The sequence below is a fragment of the Muntiacus reevesi genome, chromosome 10 (genome assembly GCF_963930625.1).
Source record: "Muntiacus reevesi chromosome 10, mMunRee1.1, whole genome shotgun sequence".
Taxonomy (NCBI): domain Eukaryota; kingdom Metazoa; phylum Chordata; class Mammalia; order Artiodactyla; family Cervidae; genus Muntiacus; species Muntiacus reevesi.
Genome location: NC_089258.1, coordinates 17,048,456 through 17,071,219, shown reverse-complemented (window position 1 = coordinate 17,071,219; position 22,764 = coordinate 17,048,456). Strand labels below are relative to the sequence as shown.

At 54.0% G+C, this 22,764-nt stretch overlaps 1 protein-coding gene across 3 annotated transcripts in view; it reads right to left on the bottom strand.

The window, feature by feature from the left end:
- PHF2 (PHD finger protein 2) overlaps positions 1 to 22,764 on the bottom strand; it is an 81,948-nt gene that overhangs the window by 9,720 nt on the left and 49,464 nt on the right. For 2 of the 3 annotated variants that reach the window (XM_065946799.1, XM_065946798.1), the window contains exons 3-17: positions 21,603 to 21,717; positions 16,110 to 16,270; positions 13,190 to 13,331; positions 12,200 to 12,386; positions 10,961 to 11,123; positions 9,922 to 10,009; positions 9,345 to 9,451; positions 7,640 to 7,731; positions 6,248 to 6,337; positions 5,283 to 5,642; positions 3,749 to 3,868; positions 3,198 to 3,316; positions 1,242 to 1,420; positions 1,025 to 1,095; positions 24 to 187 (exon numbers count right to left, since the gene is read on the bottom strand). In XM_065946799.1, coding sequence (XP_065802871.1) covers positions 24 to 187; positions 1,025 to 1,095; positions 1,242 to 1,420; positions 3,198 to 3,316; positions 3,749 to 3,868; positions 5,283 to 5,642; positions 6,248 to 6,337; positions 7,640 to 7,731; positions 9,345 to 9,451; positions 9,922 to 10,009; positions 10,961 to 11,123; positions 12,200 to 12,386; positions 13,190 to 13,331; positions 16,110 to 16,270; positions 21,603 to 21,717 — 2,158 coding nt within the window. The remainder of the gene's footprint in view (positions 1 to 23; positions 188 to 1,024; positions 1,096 to 1,241; positions 1,421 to 3,197; positions 3,317 to 3,748; positions 3,869 to 5,282; positions 5,643 to 6,247; positions 6,338 to 7,639; positions 7,732 to 9,344; positions 9,452 to 9,921; positions 10,010 to 10,960; positions 11,124 to 12,199; positions 12,387 to 13,189; positions 13,332 to 16,109; positions 16,271 to 21,602; positions 21,718 to 22,764) is intronic. The other variant, XM_065946797.1, reaches the window with a different exon arrangement.

The window sequence follows — 22,764 nt, the reverse complement described above, 5'->3', positions numbered from 1 at the left end:
TTCCCCAAGGGCACTGGGCCTACCTGTTGGGGTTGTACTCGAGTGCGCCAACCTCCTCGCTGGCCTGAAGCAGGTCCAGGATGCCCGCGGCTGAACCCCCGCTGTCCTTCTTCACTTTGGCATTGCGGGCGGGCTTGGTGTCCGTGTCTATGTGCAGTGAGCCCTCATCAGAGGAGTCATCGCTCTGCTGTAGGGACAGAGCAGCCAGTCAGAAAAGGGCTTGGGGGTAGGGACAGGGACTCTTTCACTCCAGTGAGAAAAAGAGGTTTTTAAAGAGCTTGTCCTTGTGCTGAGCACCGGGAGGCTGACTGACCAGACACATACTGCAGAGCGTGGGCGCCAGAGCTTTGCGCTGGAAGCCTGGAGCCCCACCTGCACCACTTTCCCAGATGAGCCCTGGCTTGCAGAACCTTATGTGAGAGCCCCAGTACTGAGCACAGACACAAGAGGTGCTGCTTGGACAGGGATCAGGTGGGTGAATCTGCACCTGAAGGACACCAGTTAACAGCCCCTGGCCGGTGGCTCCGCAGGGACACCCTGGGCTCTGCAGGTAGGGTATCACCCGTCTTCCTGGAACTTGGCTTCCTGGGAGATAGCCACCACATCCTGGGCTGGACATGCACGGTCTTGGAGGTTATCTAACGTAACCCCCATACCTCCCCCATAACGTAACCCCCATAAGCAACCCCCAGCAGCCTGGCCTGCTACCCTCTGTAGCACCATCCTCAAACATCAAGGAAACTCGTGGATCTGACTGAGGAGCGCAGCGCCAGGCACCTGTAGACCTTCCGCAAGTCCCGACTTTGCTTTTGCCCCTTTGTGCAGGGCCCCAGGGCTCACAGTCCCACATCTGGAGCCCAGCCAGCCTCCCCAGGAAAACGTTTCCCTCCGCGCTCCACCCAGAAAGCTCAGTCAGAGATGTCCCACCAAGTGGTAGGCGGGCCACTGCCTCAAGAAGAGCCAGACACAGGGATGACTGTCTCGCTCACTCCTGTGACCAGTGGCCCAGAAGGCAATTGCTTACCTTGTAGAGCGCCGAGTCCAGCTTTGGCTTCGTAACGGGCGTGGGCAGCGGCTCCTTCTTGTCCAGTAAGACTGAAAGCAGAGCAGATGGGAGTCAATGGCAACTTTAGAGGGGCAGAGGGGGACCCTAGTCCAGCTACATCCAACGCCCACTCCACACGCCTGGGATGGACCCTACAGGGCTGGGCCTGCCCCCTCCCTGTGTCCCCCCAACTCACAGGATAAGTCCCTCTTCGGAGCATTTTTCTTCCTCCTAATAGGGAATTCGTCAATCTTGAGCTCCCCATCATCCGACACGTATTCATACTCATCCCGCACCGGCTGGGGCTTGTCCTCCTTAAAGTTCTGCAAGGCCCCGAACACCCCTGGGCCAGGCTGCGGCTTGAGGGCCTTGGAGCTGGGGTGGAATAAAAGGGTCGGTCAGTGGGCATCTGCAGAGCCAGGCCAGGGTCCCCAGCACTCCATCCCTCAACAGGCCTTGGAAGACCAACAGTAAGGGCTGGACCCCTCCCAACCCCACAGCCTCCTCTCCAACGCCATGACCCCAGCAAGGATAGCACACAACCCACGGGATAGCCTGGCCCGTCCTCAGGGTGTGTGAGGTTCCTAACTGCTCCCCAATCCTAGCCGCTGGATGAGTACAGACTTCTGTCAGTCTGCTCTGGGGCCTGATACAAGCTCAGAGTCAGACACAGCCAGTGCCAACCGGCCTGGGTTTTTTATCCACACAGTTATTATGGAAAGATAATTTCAGGGCTGAGGTGTAGGAACAACATAATAAATCCTGGGGCCATAGGGCTACTGCAAACGAGGAGGGTTCGATGCTCCAGCCGCTGCCCCCGGGGTCAGCTGAGGGCATCAGTGCACACTTGTGCAAGGCACGGGCGTCTGCAATTCCCAATGGGCACAGCTCCGATTCCCAACCATGGAAACACCAAGGACGGCTGGCAGTGAGCCCTGCTGGGTGTGGGCATGAGCTACATCATGCAACACACATACACGTGTACACACACATCCCCATGTACGCACATGGTTATAGATTCATGTCTCCTTCTCTCCCTTCCATTTCCAAGCTCGAGCACGGTCAGTCAGTCATACAGTTAAGGCCGTCAAAAGCTCCCCGGCACCCACCAGCTGAGCTTCAGATAAATCAAGGACATGCCCAGGGCCATGAAGTCATGGCAACAGATCCAACCCATCTGCTTGCCAAGAGGCCTTGGCACACTGCCATGAGCTCTTGGGAAAAATACGCCCACCTGTGCCGGGCTCTGCAAGACCACCAGACACTGACAGCTCTGTCCCTCACCACCTGAAAATGGCCTTCTCCCATTCTGCAGAGGAGAAAACTCAGATCCACAGGCGTAAAGTGGCCCCGTTCCCACTGGGATGTGTCTACCTCCTGTTTGTCAGGCAGCCACACTGCACTTTGGATTCAGCATACAACTGTCAGACCAAGGCCAGCAAGGGGCTTCTCAGTGGGCACAGGGTTCCTGGCCCACCCACCTCCCATCTGGCCAGCCCACCACACTGGTCAGCCGACCGAGATCCCTTATACAGTCTGGGACCTAAACACACCAGCTCACATACCTAGACACACCCAGGCTGGGTACCCCACCTCTCAGCTTAGGGCCGTCTCCTCCAGGAAGCCCTCCCACCAATTCCCTTGGGCAACCAAGGACTCCATAGCACCCCAGGCCCCACAAATCCTTCTTCCATGGCCCCAATCACAGCCATCATTTCAGGTGGATTTGACAGTATTGGGCTCACACCAGCCTCTCCCCACTGGCCTCTGGACTCCTAGGCCGAGATCCTGACTCCTAGCATGTCCTCTGTGACAGCCCAGGACAGCACTTAGATAATATCTGCCCAATCATACCCTCCCCTCCTTGCCGCACACACCACTGCTCCATGCCTACCTACCTGAGCTCTTTGGTTTAGGAAGCAGGAAAGGGGTCAGCCTGGTGAGAGCCTCATGAGGGGTGTGCCTGGCCACATCCTCTAGCTCAGGACAAGGGGTCACCTGCAGAGTCCTCCAGGAGAGTGTATGTGTGTGTGTGAGGTAGGTACAAACAGGGCATGTGTGTGTGTGATGTGGAGAGAGGATGCTCAGGGTATGCGTGTGCGACATGTGGCGCGTGTACAACCAGCCCCTCCTGGCACAAGCACTCACGTACCCAAGCAGTTTCTTGTTGGAGAAGGAGAAGGAGAACTTGGTGTCCTTGTTCCCTGACAGAGGAGACTTCTCCAGCTTCTGCTCTTCCTCCATCTTCAGCAGGGAGTCGGGTTTGCTGTTCTGCAAAGCAAACCCAGAACCGTCCCTGAACCCCATGCAGGTGACCAGTGGGCAGAGGCAGCAGGACAGGCCAGCCTCCTCCCTCTGACATGTCACCTGAGGACCCATGCCCACGCAGCCCCAGGTCCACAGGAACTGCCCTCGGATGCTGACCAGCTCCAGGGATTGCCAGCTTGAACCAGGGCAGGCCACTAAGGGCAACGCTGTCCATCTTCTGAGACTAAGACGTGTCCTCACCAACCCTCAGAAGGTGGCTCCAGGAGGCTAGGTGCATGCCCAGACCCTCAAAGACCTTCACAGCACACACCCTGACATATCCTACAAGCACACACCACTGAGCCCACACCTGCCTCACACACCACCTTCTTTCACTAACACAGCCCTCCCTGGCGTTAGACGCACTCACCGCACACCTGCACACACACCCCTCACCTTGTACTTCCACTTGGCCTCTGACTTGCTCTTAGTTTGCTCTCGGATTTCCAGCCGCTCCACGTCATTCTGCGTGCTGACCACCTCCTTGTTGGGCACACTCAGGACATTCTTTGTGGCCTAGAAAATACTAGCCATGATCTAGTAGCAGACATGGGAGGGCAGCAGGGTTCATCAGGCTACAGTGCAAAGTGAGAACCCCACAGCACAGAGTCCCCACCTCCTGCTGGCCTATATACATCAGTCATCCATCCATCAATATACCCAACCCCGTATCCAACTAGCCATCCGTCCATCCGCCCACCCATCCAATTATCCACCATCCATCTATCTACCATCACCATCCACTCTCCACCTATCCACCCATCCACCATCCACTATCCACCTATCCACCCACCCACCCATCCATCCACCCACCCATCCAATTATCCACCATCCACCCACCCACCATCCACTATCCACTATCCACCCAACCACCACCCACCCACCCATCCAATTATCCACCATCCACCTATCCACCCACCCACCCATCCATCCACACCATCCATTCATCCACCCACCCATCCAATTATCCACCATCCACCTATCTACCACCCACCATCCACTATCCACTACCCACCCACCCATCCAATTATCCACCATCCACCTATCCACCACCCACCATCCACTATCCACCTATCCACACACCCACCCACCATCCACCCACCCACCCATCCAATTATCCACATCTACCTATCTACCACTCACCATCCACTACCCACCTATCCACCCACCCACCATCCACTATCCACCTATCCACCCACCCACCCACCCATCCATTCATTCATTCACCAACCATTCATCCATCCACTCACCCACTCATAAGCCATTCACCCACCCATTCATTCAACCACTCTTCCTCCTCCTACCCTTCCTTCCTCCCTCTCTTCTTTCCATCCACCCACCCATCTATTAATTCATACATTCATCTACCCTCTTTGCATTGAGAAAAGGAAAACCAATTGTGCCCCACTTAAGCCCTGAAACAATGGGTAATGATCTCCCACTAGGAGGAAATCATTCAGTATGGCTTACTTTCAGAGACTCATAGTCCCCAACGTCCATACCTAAGACCCTCTACTCACATTGACGGGTCTTCAGGGCCAGGCCTGCTTCTCTTACTGTCACAGAGGCTCAGGGCCCCAAGGAAGCCTGGCCCCATCACTACCTCCATTCCTGCCTCCCCATTGCCCTCCACTGGGTGCCTCACCCACCTTTAGGTTTCAGCCAATGTCTGGGCCCCAGGGAAGACTCAGCCGGCTTGTCCCCCCAGGTGACCCTTGATGGTACCACCCTGACCCAGGACAGACTCCGCTGCCTTTATCATGAGGGTCTCTCCCCAGTTGCCCACTATACCAAGCCTGTTGGGGCAGAGCCCAGCTGCCCTGGGTCTCCACCACAAGGACACAGCAGGTCCGGCACCAGTCCACAGGCCTGCCCCCCGGAGGTGTCTGCAGGCCCACTGACTACAGGTAGGGAGGGCAAGACCACCCACCTTGCCCTTCTTAGGAGGCTCGATCTTGGTCAGTGCCTCCTTGGTGTGAGCCTCCAGCAGGTCCAGGTTGGGGATGGTGGGTGACGCTGAGCCCCTGCACTTCTTCCCCTTCTTCTTGCTCCCATCCTTCAGCTTCAGTGATTTGGGAGGCTTGGGGGGCTTGGGGGGCTTGGGAACTTTGGACGGCTTGGGCATCTTCACGGTTTTGGGAGTCTTTTTTTTGGACACTTTCTCCAGGAAGGACCGTGGGGGGCTGGCCTCAATGGGGGATGGGGGCTCCTCCTTTTCCCGATCCCCAAAACAGACCTCGTCTGAGGAGACAGCCGCAGTCACTTCAGGTCGGGAGGCCTTGGAGGCATTCTGGGAAAAGGACAGGGAGAAGTGACCAAGAGTGCCCTGCTGGGAGGGTCTCACAGCCCCAGGCCACGGGAAACAGGCAGAAAATGGGGCATCTGTCTGCATCACTGGTAACATGCTCACATGTATCCTACACCATCTGTATCACAAGCTCACACCCATCTACACCATCTATGAACACGGTCACATCATCTACACCATCCACGTGACAATTCCACACCCGTCTCACACCATCCACATCGGCAGTCACTTGACCCCTCTACCTCCTTGGTGGGGACTGCTGTCCCACCCTGAGGCACGGGGAAGCTGGGGGCTGGACAGGCTCACACAAGCTGGGTCTCAGGGGCTGAAGCAGTCCTTGCTGCAGTCATTCCCCACCCCACAGGGGGCTGCACAGCGCCCCCACACTCTCTCATTCCCGAGGATCACACCAGGAGACTGCGAGTCTGCCCCCAGGGCTGAGGATCCAGCGTCATCGTGCAGGCGACCCTGCCCCAGAGGGCTGCAGGAGGGGCTGCCTCTCACGTGGCCGACCCTCACAGGATGAGCAGGGAAGACAGGCAGACATCCCTCCAGCGGGGTCAGCAGGCCACCAGGGTGAGCCCTACCTCACTGAGCCGGATCTCTTTGGCGAGGTCTTTGATAAGCTGCGAGGGTTTGAAGTGCTCTGGGAGCTCGTCCTCATGTTCTGCCAAAGCCTGCAGGACAGCCCATGCACAGGGTCAGCGGGTCAGCTGCCAAGTCTGGGCACAGATGCCCACCCCCGCTCCACTCACAGGGGCCCCAAGGAGGCTCATGCTGTGGTTCCTGACTCATGCCCTCTGTCCCTCCAGGCTGTCCCCCACTTACCCAGCCAGGACCTCCAGCCCCACTGCTGCCCAGACAGGCAGAGGGGAAGGCCCTGCCAGAGGCGTGGACTGGCTGCTGGGGCCCCTAAGGGAGTTAGCCCACTCTAGCCAGACACTGTGCCGACGAGGAGGCTCTGCCGTGACCCCACTCTTACAGATGGACAAGTAAGTCCCAGAGGGGAGAGGGTGCCCAGTGCTACTACCAGCTGTGATGTGAATGCAGGCCATCCCTTCTTCCTGGGCAGAAGGCCACTTCACCTGGCCAGACAACTGGTGTGAGTCGGGGGCACACCCTGTCCCACTCCAGGCTTTGAGAACCGAAGGAGGGCCCTAGGGGGGTACCTGCTGCGCCACCCCACTCAGCCCACCCATGAGAGATGCACAGTGCTCCCCTCTTCGGCTCCCCACTTTCTCAAGACTTTCCGGGGGCCTGGTGGGATCTGCTCAGACTATGCTGGCACCCCTGACTGGCAGGGGTTCCCAAGGCAGTAGACAGGGAGCCCCAAGGCTCACCAGGCCTCTTCCCTCCCTCTGTACCAACAATCCAGGCAGGATGCCAAGGGAAGTTGGAAGTTGCTTTTCTGGAGTCTCCCTGAGAAGTAGCCACTGCATGGATGCTAGTGAGGGTGCTAATGCTTTCAATGTGGGGGGGACCCAGAAATGCTGCTTCAAGGGAGTCATGAGGGGTACAGGGCAGTGCTCTTGTGGTCGGGGGTGGGGGGGATGGAGGGGCATAGGGCAAAGGGGCTGTCCTAGTCACTGGGGCAAAGCCAGCCCCTGAGGTGACGCCTGCACCAGTCAGTGGGACAACGAGGACATGTCCACTGTCCTTTTCAGAACGTGAACCTCCAGCCAGTCACTGACCCGAGTCCTCCCCACTCCCTGGCCTTCAGGGTCCACGCAGTGCTGTCTGCACCACCTCACTTCTTCTCACTGAATCTCCCTGCCACCCAGCCCCACCCCTCAGGCCAGGTCCCTAGGTGGGGGGCCCTCTCCCGCATCTGCCCCCACCAACAGATATGTGACTGGCCAGGCGGCCCCCACCTGCTCCGCACATGCTAGTTCCCACCGAAGGAAGGATGAGCCCGAGGGATGACGCCCCGCCTGCCGCCCTCCCTTCTGCCCTGGGTCACGCCTAGCACACTTCCCTACCTGCTTCCTCGTCCATGATCTGAAGGCACCATTGAGAATTTTAGCTCCTTGGACTAAATGAGGGGGCAGCTGCTTCCCAGATTTGTGAGAACCTGGGGGAAGATGGACGGGTTTGCTCAGGAGGGTACCCACTTTCCCCTGCCACCTGCAGGTGACTTAAAGCCCCGGTGGTAGGGGGTATTCAGGGCCAGCCCTTTCAGAGGCATGTGCCCACCACCACCTGCCCAACTGCCAACGGTTCCTCTTAGAACCCAGGGGATGCCCATCTAAGATGCTCTGCAAGGGGCAGGACTAGCCTTTCCATTGTCCACCCACCAGGCCCCTCAGGCAGGTGGGCTGGCTCCCTCCTCCACTGGTCCCCAGCCTGCAACAGTGAGGGACCACAGTCATGCCCCAAACTAAGCATCCCTGATGCTTTCTGATTCCCACCCTCTCACAGCCCCCTGCATAGCTGAGGCAGTGGGCCCACTTCCCACTGGGGTAGCCCAAGGCAAGTACCACCTCAATCACATCCTTGGGAGCCAGAGCTGCCCCCAAACAGAAGGGACAGAGTGTTCCCCCTTCGGGCAGAGAGTTCACCGAGGAGGCGGAGCAGCCCTGAGCTCTGACACCACCAGATGACCATGTCTGGCCTGTGGCAAACCCCTGGGCCCTCTCGGCTCTGAGGCTGCTGAGCTGTCAGTCCCATCACAGAGGAAGGCCCAGGGCAGAGAGGCGAGGGCAGCCCAGCAAGGCCCAGCTAGTCAGCAGTCACCCTGGTCAAGCTGTCCCCAGGTCCCCAGGGTGTGATTCTGCTCACACGACCCCCGTTCCATCTCTCCAGCAAGAAACCCCAGAGCAGGGCACTCCTGTCTGGAGTACAGGGCTGAAGTTTAGAAAATGATGGATGAATTTCACTGAAACCTAGCCAGCCCAGGTTAAGAACCATTTTCAGCTTTCTTTTTTTTTTTTTTTTATTTTCAGCTTTCTGATCTCAAATCAGAGTCGAAGTACAAAGGAGTCCTGATAAGAAGGTCTCTACTTGCGGCTCTTATCAGAACACAAAAGAGCAGCTTCCTGGAAGGCAGGTGCTGCTGAAAAAGGAAGCTCTCCATGAAAGCAAATGCTCCTCCTGTATCCCTCACATGGCTGCAGAAAGTCTGGAGACCTGAGCAGGAGCTGGCCACCTGGAGCTGATCCCAAAGGCAGGGTTGGCAGGACATAGGATGGAAGGCCATGTTCATGGAGGGCAGGGACCCAGCAAAGCCCATCCCTCCCCACAGCCTTCCCCGGGGGACTCTGGCATCCACATTCCCCCAGTACAGCAGGGATGCTACTGGGGCCCCTTGGCTGGTAGCCAGGCAGACCCCAGGCCTCTCGACGTCCCAACTGAGCCCTGTCAGTAACCACACAAGGCCACGGGGACCTAGCAGAACACACACCAAGTCTGGAAACATGTGGCCAGAGCTCCTTCTGCAACACCAGATGACCCTGCAGGCAGGAGCCCACTCCAGCCCCATAGCACACAGACAGGAAAGCAAGGCCTGGGAGCTGGGGGGACTTTCCGCTCAGGCCCCATGAGGGCAGCGCTCAGCCTGTGCCCCAGGGCCCAGCCGCCCTGCTGCATGATGGCAGAACTGTGACCACTCTCCGGCATCCCTGAGCTCCACCCGCAAACTAACTGCCCACAGCCACAGGCAAAGACGCTGACCGGGAGATGACGTACTTTTGAACGCCTCCAGCAGGTGCTTCCCCATGTACCAGCAGGCAGTTTCGAAGTTGGGAAACTGAGTCAGGCTGCCCAGTTTCAACCTTCTTTCCACTTCGTATGCTCTGGAAGCCACAGCAAAGAACTATTCAGTGTATGAAGCCCTGAGCAGGTAATGCTAAAGGAAGATGAACCCACGCCACAACCAGAGGCTACACTGCAGCCATGCCCGCTCAGGCCTCCCTGCGGGGCCTTAATAGCAAGGTGAACCAGGGGACCACCTCAGGATGACCACTTGGCGTGAAGGTGAGCCCCACGGGCCATGGCTTCTAGAGCTCTGGGTCAGTGCCCAAGGAGAAGGCGGCCTGGCCTTTCAGTTCCCCCCAAGTCTATTACAGGCCTGAGGCTGTCCGGCAACAAGGCAACTCAGGAGCCCTGGGAGGATCACAGCTCATCTCCTCCTTCCTCCCCACCACACAGACACCTGGCTAGGCAAACAGGCATGCCAAGGGTCACCCATGAGCTGGGCCCAGCCAGGACTCAGGGGAGGCATCCTCATACCGTGGTGGAGCCTGGGAGTCAGGTGTGGCCCTACCTCATCTGCATCTCCACACTCAGGCTGTGGAGGAAATGTCCCGCGAAGGCCAGGCAGTCCACAGGCGTCAGAGTGGCGTAAATCCAGCCTGCGGGGACAGGGATGAGGCCACCTCTTCACAGTGTTCTCATGCCAGGCTCGTGGCATACCTGGCCTGACTCCAGCCAGCATGGGCTCCGGCTCCTGCCAGCCCTTCCTCTGTGCCCCCATCCATCCGGGGCCCCAGCAGGTGCTCTGGCCCTGGCTTCTATGTGATGAGTGGGTGTGCCCTCCCAGGACAGCCTGTGGTTGAACGGGCCCAGTCTGTTCTATCCAGCCCTGTGTGGTATAGACAGGGAAACCCAGGCCCAGGAGCCCAGGAGACTTGCTCAGGCCCAACCCAGGGGTGGGCTGCCTGGCATTCCTGATCTCCACATGCAGGACGGACGGACAGGCAGAGCTGCCACAACTCCCAGGAGAGCTGAGTTTGTCCCCCAGACCAGGAAATAACTGTGGTTGTAGGAAACAGGAGTAGGGGCTAGATCAGCAAGGACTCAGAGGCACATAACTCAGTGGAAATGTGAGGGCCTCCATATATGACAACTAGAAAATCTGAACACTGATTGGCCATTCGATAATACTGGAATGGTTAACTGTTCATTTTTAAAGCACGATGATAGTACTGTAATTATGTTGTTTTTAAAAAGAAACCTTACAGATACCTTCACCTTAAAAGGTGAAGTATTTACAGGTGAAGCAAAGTGACATCTGTAAAGGGCATTATCTGCTTGTATACTGATTTCCCCTTTGTGTTTGAAATGTCCAGATCAGCAAACACCACCTCTGACAGTGTGACTGGGCTCTCAGGGCCCCATGCAATCCCACAGGCCTGGCCTCCAGGAGCACAGCCAGGCTGGAGGCTGCAGGGCCTCATGGCCCCGAGGCGGCCCCAGAAATGACCGCAGAGCAGGACTGACCCCAGGGCAAGGCAGCACACAGCCAGGGCATGACCTCCCAAACATCAGAGGTGGGGGACATAACACAAGGGAAGGGCACTCACCCGAGGGGATGAAGAGGGTCTGGCCCTGTTTGAGGGTGCACTTGTAGCATTTGTCCACCTGGTCGGCAAAAAACATCTCGCTGTGGTTTGAGGCCGACTGCCAGCGCTCATACAGGGAGATGTTGGCTGAAGCTGGCTTGATGAGATAGAAGATCTTCTCCCCCTGCCAACAAAAGGCCATTGGCAGAAACTGTCATATGCTGGGATGCTGGGGGTGGGTAATGCCCACCATGTCCCTGGGTGGGTCCCAGCTTCAACAACTCCTCCCAGGCCCACCATTCCTCCCCTGAAACACTGGGGCCACATGTGCTTTGCAATCTAGAAGTGTGCATGTCAGGAAGATCCTGGGCATAGGTGGCTCCAGCATGTTCAGGGCAACCCCTGCCACTCCACACTCCTTATCTTTGCAGCACTATGGATGCTATACATGCCAAGGGGAACAAAGTTGTGACCTGCAGTCTGACGAGTTCTAAGAAAGCTCTTCTCTTGACAGTAACCTGGGTCCCACTGGAGATGGAAGGATGGCACCCCCTGCCAGCTACAGCCCAGCTCTGTGCTTCGTCTAGGGAGATCAACAGATCCTCACTCCTGGGGCAGACAGGTTGAGACCGGGAGATGCACAAAAGGTGGCAGGAGTGGGTAGCAGGACTTGCTCAGGCCCTCAAAGGGTTGGGGTCAGAAGTTGAGCCGCCTATCCTAGCCCAGGCTCCAGCAGGCCTGGGAGACTCCGGTCGGGATGGTGAGCCCGATGCTTAGAGTCTTGTTTTCACATTTCTCTTTTCCTCTAGCTTCCCTACCTGTTCCCAGCCAGAAGTCCCCTAGCTCTCTCTGCTGCTCAGATGCCACCGCAGCCTTGCTCCCTGGCCCCCAGCCAACCCCTCATTCTCCGAATGGGGGATATTCCCTCACCCGCTCTTTCAGGAAGGCTCCCCAGCACTGTTCTCCCCTCCCCAGACACAGCTCTTGGTCACCACTACAGCGGGCCTCCTCCCATTGCTTCATGAGCCTCAATCTTTAGAAAAAGCACCACACGTGTGCTGCTCTGGTCCTGAGTTGCTCCCCAAGGGCCCAACATCTGTGTCCTTTCTGTGAAGAAACATCTGTCCCTCCTCCCACCTGATGCTGGCCACTCTTAGGGCCTGTGGGGACTACAGATGGTCCTGCCAGCTCTGGTCAAGAGCAGGTCCTGCCCTCAAGGCTCGGGGAGGGGCCCCGTGGGGAGCAGAGGCCAGCGCTCACCTTGAGCACATGGTACCAGGCAGAGGCGCCCCCGGAGTCGATGTGAAAGTCGGTGTAGCTGTCCTTCACACAGATCAGGCAGTACTTGGTCACCTTGGGCTTGGCCAGTAGTGCATCGTCAGGCCAGTAGTTTTCTACCCAGGACAGCTTCTTCACGATGTCAGGAGGCTCCACGAAGCTGGACATTCTGGGGTCAGGGACAAGAAGGGCGGTCAACAGTGACAGGAACCGTCAGCACATCTGTTATGCCCCCTGGGGAGGGAGGGCCAGGTGCTCTGCGAGATGAGTCCCACACCTATTTCTAGACCTCAAGCTACAGGGCATTGCTCCCATTCTCCTGGGTAGCAAACCGAGGTTCACAGAGCGGGCAGAAGGAGCCCAGCTACTAGGTGTAGCTATGGCAGGCATCTAACACTGGGCTCTCCACCCAAAGAGAAGGCCCGAGAACTATCTACCCCGGAAACAACTTCCTTCTTGGAGAACTGGAAAGAGACTTCAGGTGGGCTCGTGCTAGCGTCACTGGAAAGGATGGGGCCTTGAGAGTAAACGTCATTGCTCATGAATAGCCCGGAAGAAGGAAAAGCCACCGCCCTCCAGAACAGACAACAGGCTGCGGCAACTCCTCGCCAGGCTGGGCCATGCCAGACCGGAGAGCTCATCTCCAGGGAAGATGGGAAAAGGCAAAGACAGCCTGTGATTCTGTTCAAAGGCACTGTCCTGGACAGAAGGCACAGTACTGCATCGCAAACACCCAGCTCAGCAGCACCTGTGCGCTGACACTTCAGCCAAGCCGAGGACAGGGCTTCGTTGTTCCTGCTGCCTGGGGCACATCTCTGCCTTCAGGGTCATGCCCGCTCAGACGAGACAGTCACAAATCATAAACTAGGCCACCCTGACCTCAACAGCCTCAGTCACTGGCCCTCCTCTTTAAATCTTCCGCATGCTCCAAACCCGTGCTTCTCTCCCTCCCTCCGCCCTGGCCCCGCTCACCTGGTGTCAGAGAACTCAAGGTTGGTGAGGTTGAGGACCCGCTTGCGGTTGGTGCTATAATAATAGTCCACAAACTCCTTCAGCTTCATCTTGCAATCCTTCTGCTTGGTGACGTCGGTCACATCCACACTTCGCTCTGGGCCTGGGGAGGCAGCAGGGGAGGGTGAGTGCACCCAGGATGGTGATGTGGCCTCCCATGAGGTCGGGGGCCAGGATGTGCAGAGAGAATGCTCACTCAGCCTCTGAAGACAACTGAGGGGAGGGCGGAAAGCTGAGGCTCTAGGCTCTAAAATCTGACCCTCCTCCCACCTGCCCTGCCCACTCCTGCCCTTGGGTGACCATGAAGATCCCCTGGTGCAGTGGGGTGGCACAATTAGGAGCCTCAGCTGAGGTGGCCAGATAAGCAAATAAAAATACAGGAGACCACATGAACTTAAACTTCAGCTAAACAATGGAGGTGCTTTTAGTGTAGATATGTCCAAAATAACGCATGGGACATATTTACACTTAAAAACTTCTTAAATCAAAAAACTGCATTTGTAGGCCGCCAGCTCCACATTCTGAAGGTTGATAAATAAAAGGAAAAACATTGGTCCTACATTTTCTATAGTTGATGGGGAAAGTCCAGGGTAAAAATGTTTTAATGACAGACATAGCATTCTGGATAACCAAGTAATGAGGAACAGTTCTTTACAGAAGACTCATAATAGAAGAAGAGAAAAGGACAGAAGTAGCCAACTCTTCCTTTGCAACAGTCCTCACCACTGCTCAGACAATGAGCTGAAAGGCTGATGGAGCTTTCTGTGGAGAGTTGAGACCGCACTGCCTTGACCACTGAAAAGAAGTGGGTGGCAACACTCCTACCCTAAGGAGTCCTGCCGACAACATGAACTCAAATCTAAGCAACCTCTAACCACCTGTTACAGGAACCACTTGGGACAGAAGAACAGGTTAAATGACACCACAGGGATGCTGTCAAGCAAATCCCCAATAGAAGATTTTCCCAAGTCACAAATATGAAAGATGCTCCAGGGGTAACAACCTCATTTCTCCAACAAACCAAGGGAATGGGAAAAGGATGCAGGCTGATACAGAAGAGACTGAAGGGACATAAAACCCAAAATGCAGCGTGAGGGTCTCGTGTGGATTCAGATTCAAACATCCAGACACAAAGAAAGGTGTTTTTGAGGCATTTGGAGAGAATGCAGGTGAGCCTTAGGTGATTTTGAGGAATTATTATTAGTGTCATAAAGGGAAATAATGGAACTATATAATAATAATTATATAATATATAATTATATAACTATATAATATATAACTACATAATATAACAATAATAATGGAATATATAATAATGATTATATATTTTTGAAAACTGTTAGTGCTGTGTACTGGAATCTTCATGGGTTTAAATAATGTTATGTACCAGAAATTTGCTTTCAAATAATTGGGGGAGGACAGAGTTGGGGAGATGGATAAACAGCTCAAAGCTGGTGGGTTCTGTGACCAGTACTGGATACATAGGCATTCACTGCTTACTTCTCTTATTCTGTGTGTGTATGAAAAGCTGCATTAAAAAAGAAAAAACAAACTAAGAAGTGAAAAAGACCTTTAAACCTCTGGACCATCTCCTCCCTTATTCAGTAAGCCTCTTCCCACTCCTGTAGGCACAGCTGGTCGGGGAACAGGAGAGGCAGCATCCGAGGCAGGGCTGGCCCTGCCCTTTACAGCTGGCTGAGCCTGGGGCCTGGGGACAGAGTTGTGAGCAGAACACTAGCTCCTATGTAGAAATTGCTTATAAAAATGCCTGACACCTGGCAGGTACTCACTAGATATTACCTGTTATTATAGGTGCTACGACATGGCAGAAACTGCCCTGGACGGTGGTCACAGCCAGAATGAAAACGTGAGTCCTTTCTTCCTCCCCGCCACAAGCTGGTCATCCTTGGGTTCTCCCCTGGTGGGCTCCAGAAAAGGAGTGTTCCCCACCCCAGCCCCATTCTCCAGAATGCCACTGACTTCCTGAATGGCTTGTACAGATGATCTCCCTGAATTCTCACACCCATCTGCCCCCCACTCCCAACTCACAGCATCAGGGATGCAGAGGGTCAAGAGCTCATAGACTGAACAACTTGTCTGAGTGCCTCAAGTACCTGAACCCTCGTGTCCAGTATGTGGCCAGAGCGGGCTGGGGCATTTGCCTTTTCAGGCTCGTTCCTCTCCCCTCTCTGCACTGGCCACCCAGGCATCCCTGTGACCACCCCAAGCCCTGGCAACCATGAGAGCCTCAGAGCCAGGGCAGTGTGGCCACCAGCCCCTCCAAGGTCACTGCAAGCGTGCGCTGGCCTCTGTGCCAGATGATGCTGGGCTATCTGGAGAGAGGTTACATCTGGCTTCTCTGTGCCAGATGATGCCAGCATGTACAAGCACCTGCTCCACGTAGAGGTGTCCTGATCAAGTGTGTCCACAGCACTGAGAGCTGCGGGGAACACAAGACAGAGCACCAGCACCGACAGCTCCAGCGAGAACCCAAAGGGATCCAGAAGGACAGGAAGCCCTGGGGCCACGGGAAGGCATGTCTGGGGCAAAGAAGGGAGGTCAGCTGGGGAGGACACGGCCCAAACCTCAGGGGCAGACAACCACACAGTCGAGGCCCTCCCAGGCATGACTGTCATTAGTGCCCAACAATAACGAAATCTGTAGCTGGCAGAAGCCAGGGGACCCCATGCAGCCTCTATTGTGTGGGCAGGGAGCAGGGAGGAGGCCTGGGTCACATGTCATTTGCTGGGGCATGGGGTCTCGTTCTAAGAGCACCCATAATGGATCACGGGGAGGGATCCAGGGTCATACCAGCTCACAGTGTACACAGGGGCTCCTGGCTCAGGGAACCCATAACTCACTTGCAGGAGACGACACTTACCCACGTAGTTCTCGACGTCACTGACGTAGAAGGTGGGGGCTGGGACCGCCAGGCCCAGCCCATCTTTCTTGGGGACAAGGATGGGCTCGGTGAAGCCATGCTCTTCCATGTAGCCCAGCGTGAGCTGGCTGCCCGACACGCGGGCTACCACATCTTCTGCACTGCAGGGAAGTACAAGTCGGAGGTCACGTCAAGCCCAGGCCCCAGCCTCCATGACAGGCCTGGACAGGGCCTCAGGGCCGGAGACATGGAGCCAGAGCTCGAGCCATACCACCCCTGCCCCCACGCCCCAGAAGGAGGACCTGCGGCAGTACCTCACTCAGTGGTCACAGGGTAGACACGGCAGGGTCCCACACACACACTCATCACAAGACCCTCGAGGTCCAGGAGTCCAGGGCCGGGGTGAGTGGAGAATGGGGACGCACCACACCTGTCCCTCTTACGACAGAGGGAGGCTTGAGAGGTATGAGCAAGATCCCTCCTCGACCTCCCTGCTCTCCACTCGCCTCTCATTTAATAGTATTCTTCTTGAGTACTCAGAGGTCAAACTGCTGCACAGGGGTTAGATCCTATGGGCACAGCTGATGGAGATACACCTTTTTTCAGAGAGAACCTACCCCCGGACAAGCTAAGCACAGGACCCAGGGCTGGGCTGGGGTGCTGTGGTCAGCAGCTCTCCTGTCTCCTGTGCGCTGGATGCCACCCTGGGCACCAGGAACCTGCGGGGCCCAGCTGCAAAGACCCCTGTGTGCTGATGCTGGAGAGGGGTTTTCATCAGATGAGCATGCAATGCCATTAACCCACAGCTGAGAGCAGTGCTACAGCGAAGAGGGCAGGAAGCAGGATCAGACTGGGCCTGTTGAAGCCTGGGGGAATGGGAGTGAGAGAGGCAGGGCTCTGAGCAGAAAGCATGTACTAGCAAAGGCCTTGGGGAGAGGAAAATGCGACAAGTGTGAGGAATGAGAAGAACCTGGGTGGCTGGGCCAGGGGGGCAGAGGGAAGCACCCAAGTCAGCGGTGGGCCAGGCCACCTCATGCCGAGAGCGCCAGGGAGCCACTGAACCGCTTGAGCAGGGCAGTGACAGAGGTTCACCTGGCGGCTCTGCAGACATACAGCGGACAGCAGCGGGACAGGGTGGGGCAGGTGGCCACGGAGGAGGAGGCTCAGCATGCCGTGCCTGGACCAGGAGGGGGCAGTGAGAGGGGGGTGGAGGACTCAAGAATCAGATGATGTGTGGGCAAAGGTGAGCAGCCGAGGGACTGGTCATTGTGATCAAGGGATGGGGCCGCTGACTGAGGCCTGGGGATGGGCAGGAGTGGGGTGGGAGCAGACCCAGAACTGAGTGGGGACACACTTGTTGGGACTGGCCAGTGGATGCAGGTGCTCATCCAGACAGGTCAGGAGCTCAGAAGGACTAGGGGCTGGAGAAAGAAGCTGAGGAACCGCTGACCAAGGGACAATCTATGAGGCCAGAGAAACAGAGAGTGGGGAGCGAGCGGAGGTCCCAGAATCCCTCAGGAAGAGCCGTGAGCAGGGGAGGAGACAGGAGGGCAGGACAGCCAGCAGAGCATGGTGTCACGGTCTCCACGGAGGCCAGGACTCCAGGAGGGGCGCCCACACCACTGCCATATGTTAACAGGGGCCAGTGAAAGCGAGGACTGAAGAGTGATTCTGGGGTTTGGGCGGAGTGTTAGGGATAAACCAGAAGGAGAGAGCGGAGAGTGAGGAAGAAGGAGGAGTGTGCTGGGCAACGGCGGTGAGAAGCTCTGGGAGCACTGGGACAGCAGAGTCAGCCGTGGAAGCCACAAGGCAGCAGGAGGTAGAAGGCTGCCTTTGATGAGCTGGAATCCCAGGCTCTTTTCTAGTCACTAGTGAGAGTTCCAGATTCACACCATACCCAGTGGATTGGGTCTGGAGCTACAAAACCCATGAGGACCCAGCAAGAGGCAAATATGAAACCATCGTGTGGGGACACCTCAGAGTCCAGGGCAGACTGGCTGCCAGGGGAATCTTGCACTCTGAAGATCACGCATCACACAAGGAGGTAAATCCCCAGGAGGAAGAGCCAGCAGCCTCTTCTGCCCAGAGAAGTGGAGCCCAAGAACTGAGGATAATAGGATAATCGTAAAGGAGATTTTAAGACAAATACATTAACCCATTCAAAGGGATAAAGAGAAGACAAAGCAAAGAACAGAGGAGGAGGGGAAAGAACAGGTAACAATGAAAAGGAATAGGAATTATAGAAAAGAAATATATGATGATTGAAATTTTTACAACTCAGCAGATACATTATACGGTAGCTGGCTAAACAACATTCAATTTGATTTAAAAAAAAAAAAAAGATCTGAAAAAGTAAGAGAGAATAGGGAAGAAGTACTATTAAAACAGAAAACAGAACATGTTTCAGAACGTAGATAAAATATGACTCCTCAAATTAAAAGTGTTTACTGAGACCTTAGAAAGATAAATAAAAGCAACACGTTAGAAGCATTGCATCATACGTATGGTATATGAAAAATTTTTTTAAAATCTCAAAAGTTTCCAGACAGAAAAACAGATTATTCACCAAAAATGAAAATGGAACAAAACAAAAACTCCAGCAACTAGGCTGATACCAGTAACAAGAAATGTCAAGAGAAACAAAATATTATAATATCTCTGGAGTTAAAGGAAAATAACTTATAACCAGAATTTTAGATCCATTTTAGAAAATTAGAATCATGCAAAAATAAAGATGAAATAAACATATTTTCAGACATAGAGAATATTTTATAGAGCTTTTTCGAAAGAACTACTCCTCCTCCTCAACAAGGAGGAAACCAAATCTTGAAGGAAGGAGTGGGATTCAAGAAGAAAACTGATCTCCAGATTCCACACAATCCCTATCTTAATACCACCTGACTATTCCACAGAAAACGACATGATGAACTTAAAATAATGAAGGAAATACAAGGCACACAGATGACCAAAATATTTTTTATGAAGAACAAGTTGGAGGGTTACTTTCCAATTTCAAGATTCACTACAAAACTACAGTAATCAAGATTGTGTGGTATTGGCATAATACGAGACATATGGATCAGTGGAACAGAATTGAGTGTCCAGAAAAAACCCAAACATCTATGGTTAACTGCTTTTCATCAAGGGTATCATGATAATTCAATGGCAAATGAATAATTATTTTAATAACTGGGAGAACTGGATATACACATGCAAAAGCATGAAGTTGGACCCTTACCTCATACCATATACAAAAATTAACTCAAAATGAGTTAAGTCCTAAATATAAGAGCTAAAACTACAAAACTTTTAGAAGAAAACATAGGTATAAATCTTCATGACCTTAAATTTGGCACTAGTTTCTTTTTGTTTTTGTCTAAAAACACAAGCAGCAACAGAAAAAATAACTTGGACTTAATGAAAATTTAAAAGTTTTGTGCTTCAAAAGACACCAAAAAAGTGAAAAGACAACCCACAAAATTGGAGAAAGGATTTGTACATCATATATCTGAAGAGGAGTTTGTATCTAAAATACACAAAGAACTCTTACAACTCAAAAAGACAAAAAACAACTTTCAATGGGCAAATGACAAATAGCCAACAAGAACATGAAAAGGTACTCAACATCATTAGTCATCAGGGGAATTCAAATTAAAACCACAGTGAGAGACCACTTCACACCTGCAAGGATAGATAGATAGAATCACCATGAAAGTGAAAGTCACTCAGTTGTGTTCAACTCTTTGTGACCCCATGGACGATACAGTCCATGGAATTCTCCAGGCCAGAATACTGGAGTGGGGAGCCTTTCCCTTCTCCAGGGGATCTTCCCAACCCAGGGATCGAACCCAGGTCCCCCACATTGCACGCAGATTCTTTACCAGCTGAGCCACAAGGGAAGCAACTCAAAAAGTCAGATAATAGCAAATTCTAGTGAGGACACGAACTGAAACCCTCAAACACTGCTGGTGGGAATGGAAAGTGGTGTGGGAATTTTCTGAATGACTCAGGGAACTCAAACCAGGGCTCTGTAACACCTAGAGGGGTGGGATGGGGAGGGAGTGAGGAGGGAGGGAACATATGTCTATTTATGGCTAATTCATGTTGATGTTTGGCAGGAACCAACACAGTTCTGTAAAGCAATTATCCTTCAATTTAAAAAATTAATTAAAAAAAAACAAAACAGTCTGGCAATTCTTCAAACAATTATATATTAAGTAACCCCTAAAAAAAATGAAAATATATGTCCAAACAAAGTATTTTACAAGAACATTTATGGTAGAATTCTTCACAATAGTCAAAAATCAGAAATAACTCAAATTTCTATCAGCTGATTAATGAATAAACAAAGTGTGATCTATCCAAAAGGAATATTACTCAGCCATAAAAAGGGGAATGAAGCACTGACTCTTGCTACACCCTGGATGAACCTTGAGGACATTATGCTAAGTGAAATAAGCCAGTCACAAGGGCCACATATTATATGACTTCTTTTAGAGGAAATGTTCATAATAGGCAAATCTACAGTGATAGAAAGCATGACTAGTGGCAGGACTTCTGAGAGGAATGTGGATCATAAATTTATTTTTGAGGTGATGGAAACCCTCCAAAATTAACTGGAGGTGGTGCATAGAGCTGTGAATACACTGAACCATACCCTTCAAATGGATGGATTGTATGGTACATGAATTATATCTCAATAAAGATGGGAAAAAAGAAAATAAGAAAGAAGCCAGAGGGGGGAAATACCTTATCCACAGAGCAGCAAGGAAAAGAGTTGCACTGAATTTCTCACCAGAAACCATGCACTCAAGTAGAGAATGGAATGAGTCGTTTAAAATGTTAAAAGAAAAAACCCACCAACTTAGGAATCTGTGTCCATCACATTATCCTTCAAAAAAGAAGGACAGACTTTGTCAGACAAACAGAAGCTGTCTTCCAGCTGTGAAGGGCCAAGGGTGGTTCAGAGCAGCTGTCTGTACAACCACATATCCACGCAGTCAGGGTGCCCCCCCAACCAGAAGTGATTTCCCGTGACCCTGATCCTGCCCTCTGCCCTCACACGGGACAAGGGTGTACAGGGGGAGGGGCACTCTAAGAAGAGCAGGGACACCCCTGCAGGCCACGCGCACGGAGGAAAAGCCCATGGCTATATGACACCAGGACCCGCCACATCCAAAGGGCGGTCTCAGGCTGGATACCAGCCCCCACTCCTGGTCCATAAAGTGAGGACAGAGGCTGTCTCTCAGGAATGTGCTGTGGGAAGGGCCATACCAGGTGGGGGAGATAAGACTCTTCCCTCCAGGGCTGTGAAGAGGGTCACAATCATCTCTTCCGCGAAGGTGCTGAGAAGGGAGAGATCAGCTCCCGAGCTGGGAGCACCTGGAGTTTCTGGGACTTTGCTGCTTCCCCTGGAGGGAAGCCCATGACCCTGGAGCCCCAGTGTGGGGTGCGCATCCAGACCTCAGGCTGGAGAGGAAAAGGCCTGCTCACCTGGGAAATGTCCGGCTCCGCAGCTCCTTGATGAAGAGCTGGCTGCCGTTCTGCACGGGTTTCACTTCCGGCGTCTGCCCAGGGCCATGTTTATGCCAGGTTCGCTTCTTCTTCACTGTGGGGGGAAACAGGAGGCAGGTCATCACCTGCAACCCCCTCCTCTCCCCATGCCTGCAGAGACCCAGCCAGGAGGGCAGCCACCATGAATGCTGCAAGACTCAGACCTCTCAGAGGCAAAGAAGTTGGGGTTCCCTGGCCCCCACCCACCCAGCCTCCCCGGCCTCTCAGGACCCCGAGGTGACACATGGTCAGGAACTCCCACCTCTCACGTCCTGAGTCACAGCCCCCACCTCACCTCTTACCCCATACTCCCATCCTGCTGGCTCAGACGATGGCACTCAAAAGCTGGGGCTTCCTAGGGCCCCACCTCACTCAGTACTCAGTCCGCTGAGAACTCATCAGAGGTGCCCCCTGAGAAGCTCCCATCCAGGCTCATTTTTCAGGACCCCTCTCACCTGCCTTACCCTCAGACTTGCCCTTAAATAGACAGACCACTGTTCTTCCCTACTGAGATCTTTGCTGCCATGACAGCCCACAACTCGCAGGCAGGGCAGGCCAGCCCCATCTTCTATGCCCACTGCCCTCCCCACGCCCTGCCCACCACTGTCTGCCCATCCTCAGGGTGTCTTCTATGCCCACTGCCCTCCCCACGCCCTGCCCACCACTGCCTGCCCATCCTCAGGGTATCTTCTATGCCCACTGCCCTCCCCACGCCCTGCCCACCACTGTCTGCCCATCCTCAGGGTGTCTTCTATGCCCACTGCCCTCCCCACGCCCTGCCCACCACTGCCTGCCCATCCTCAGGGTATCTTCTATGCCCACTGCACTCCCCAAGGCCTGCCCACCACTGCCTGCCCATCCTCAGGGTATCCTATTATCACACCTGCTCCCAGGGCACTGGACACACGCATCTTGGACTTTTACATGTGAGAATGCACACCTGTCCCTCCTGGGATGCGACACATGCTCACGCATGTACACATATGCACACCCCCATGCAAGCACACATGCCCTTACTGGACCAGGACACGCACATGCACACTAGGACACACACAAATATAAGGACAAATATGCACACACACTAACATACTCTCCTACTGGA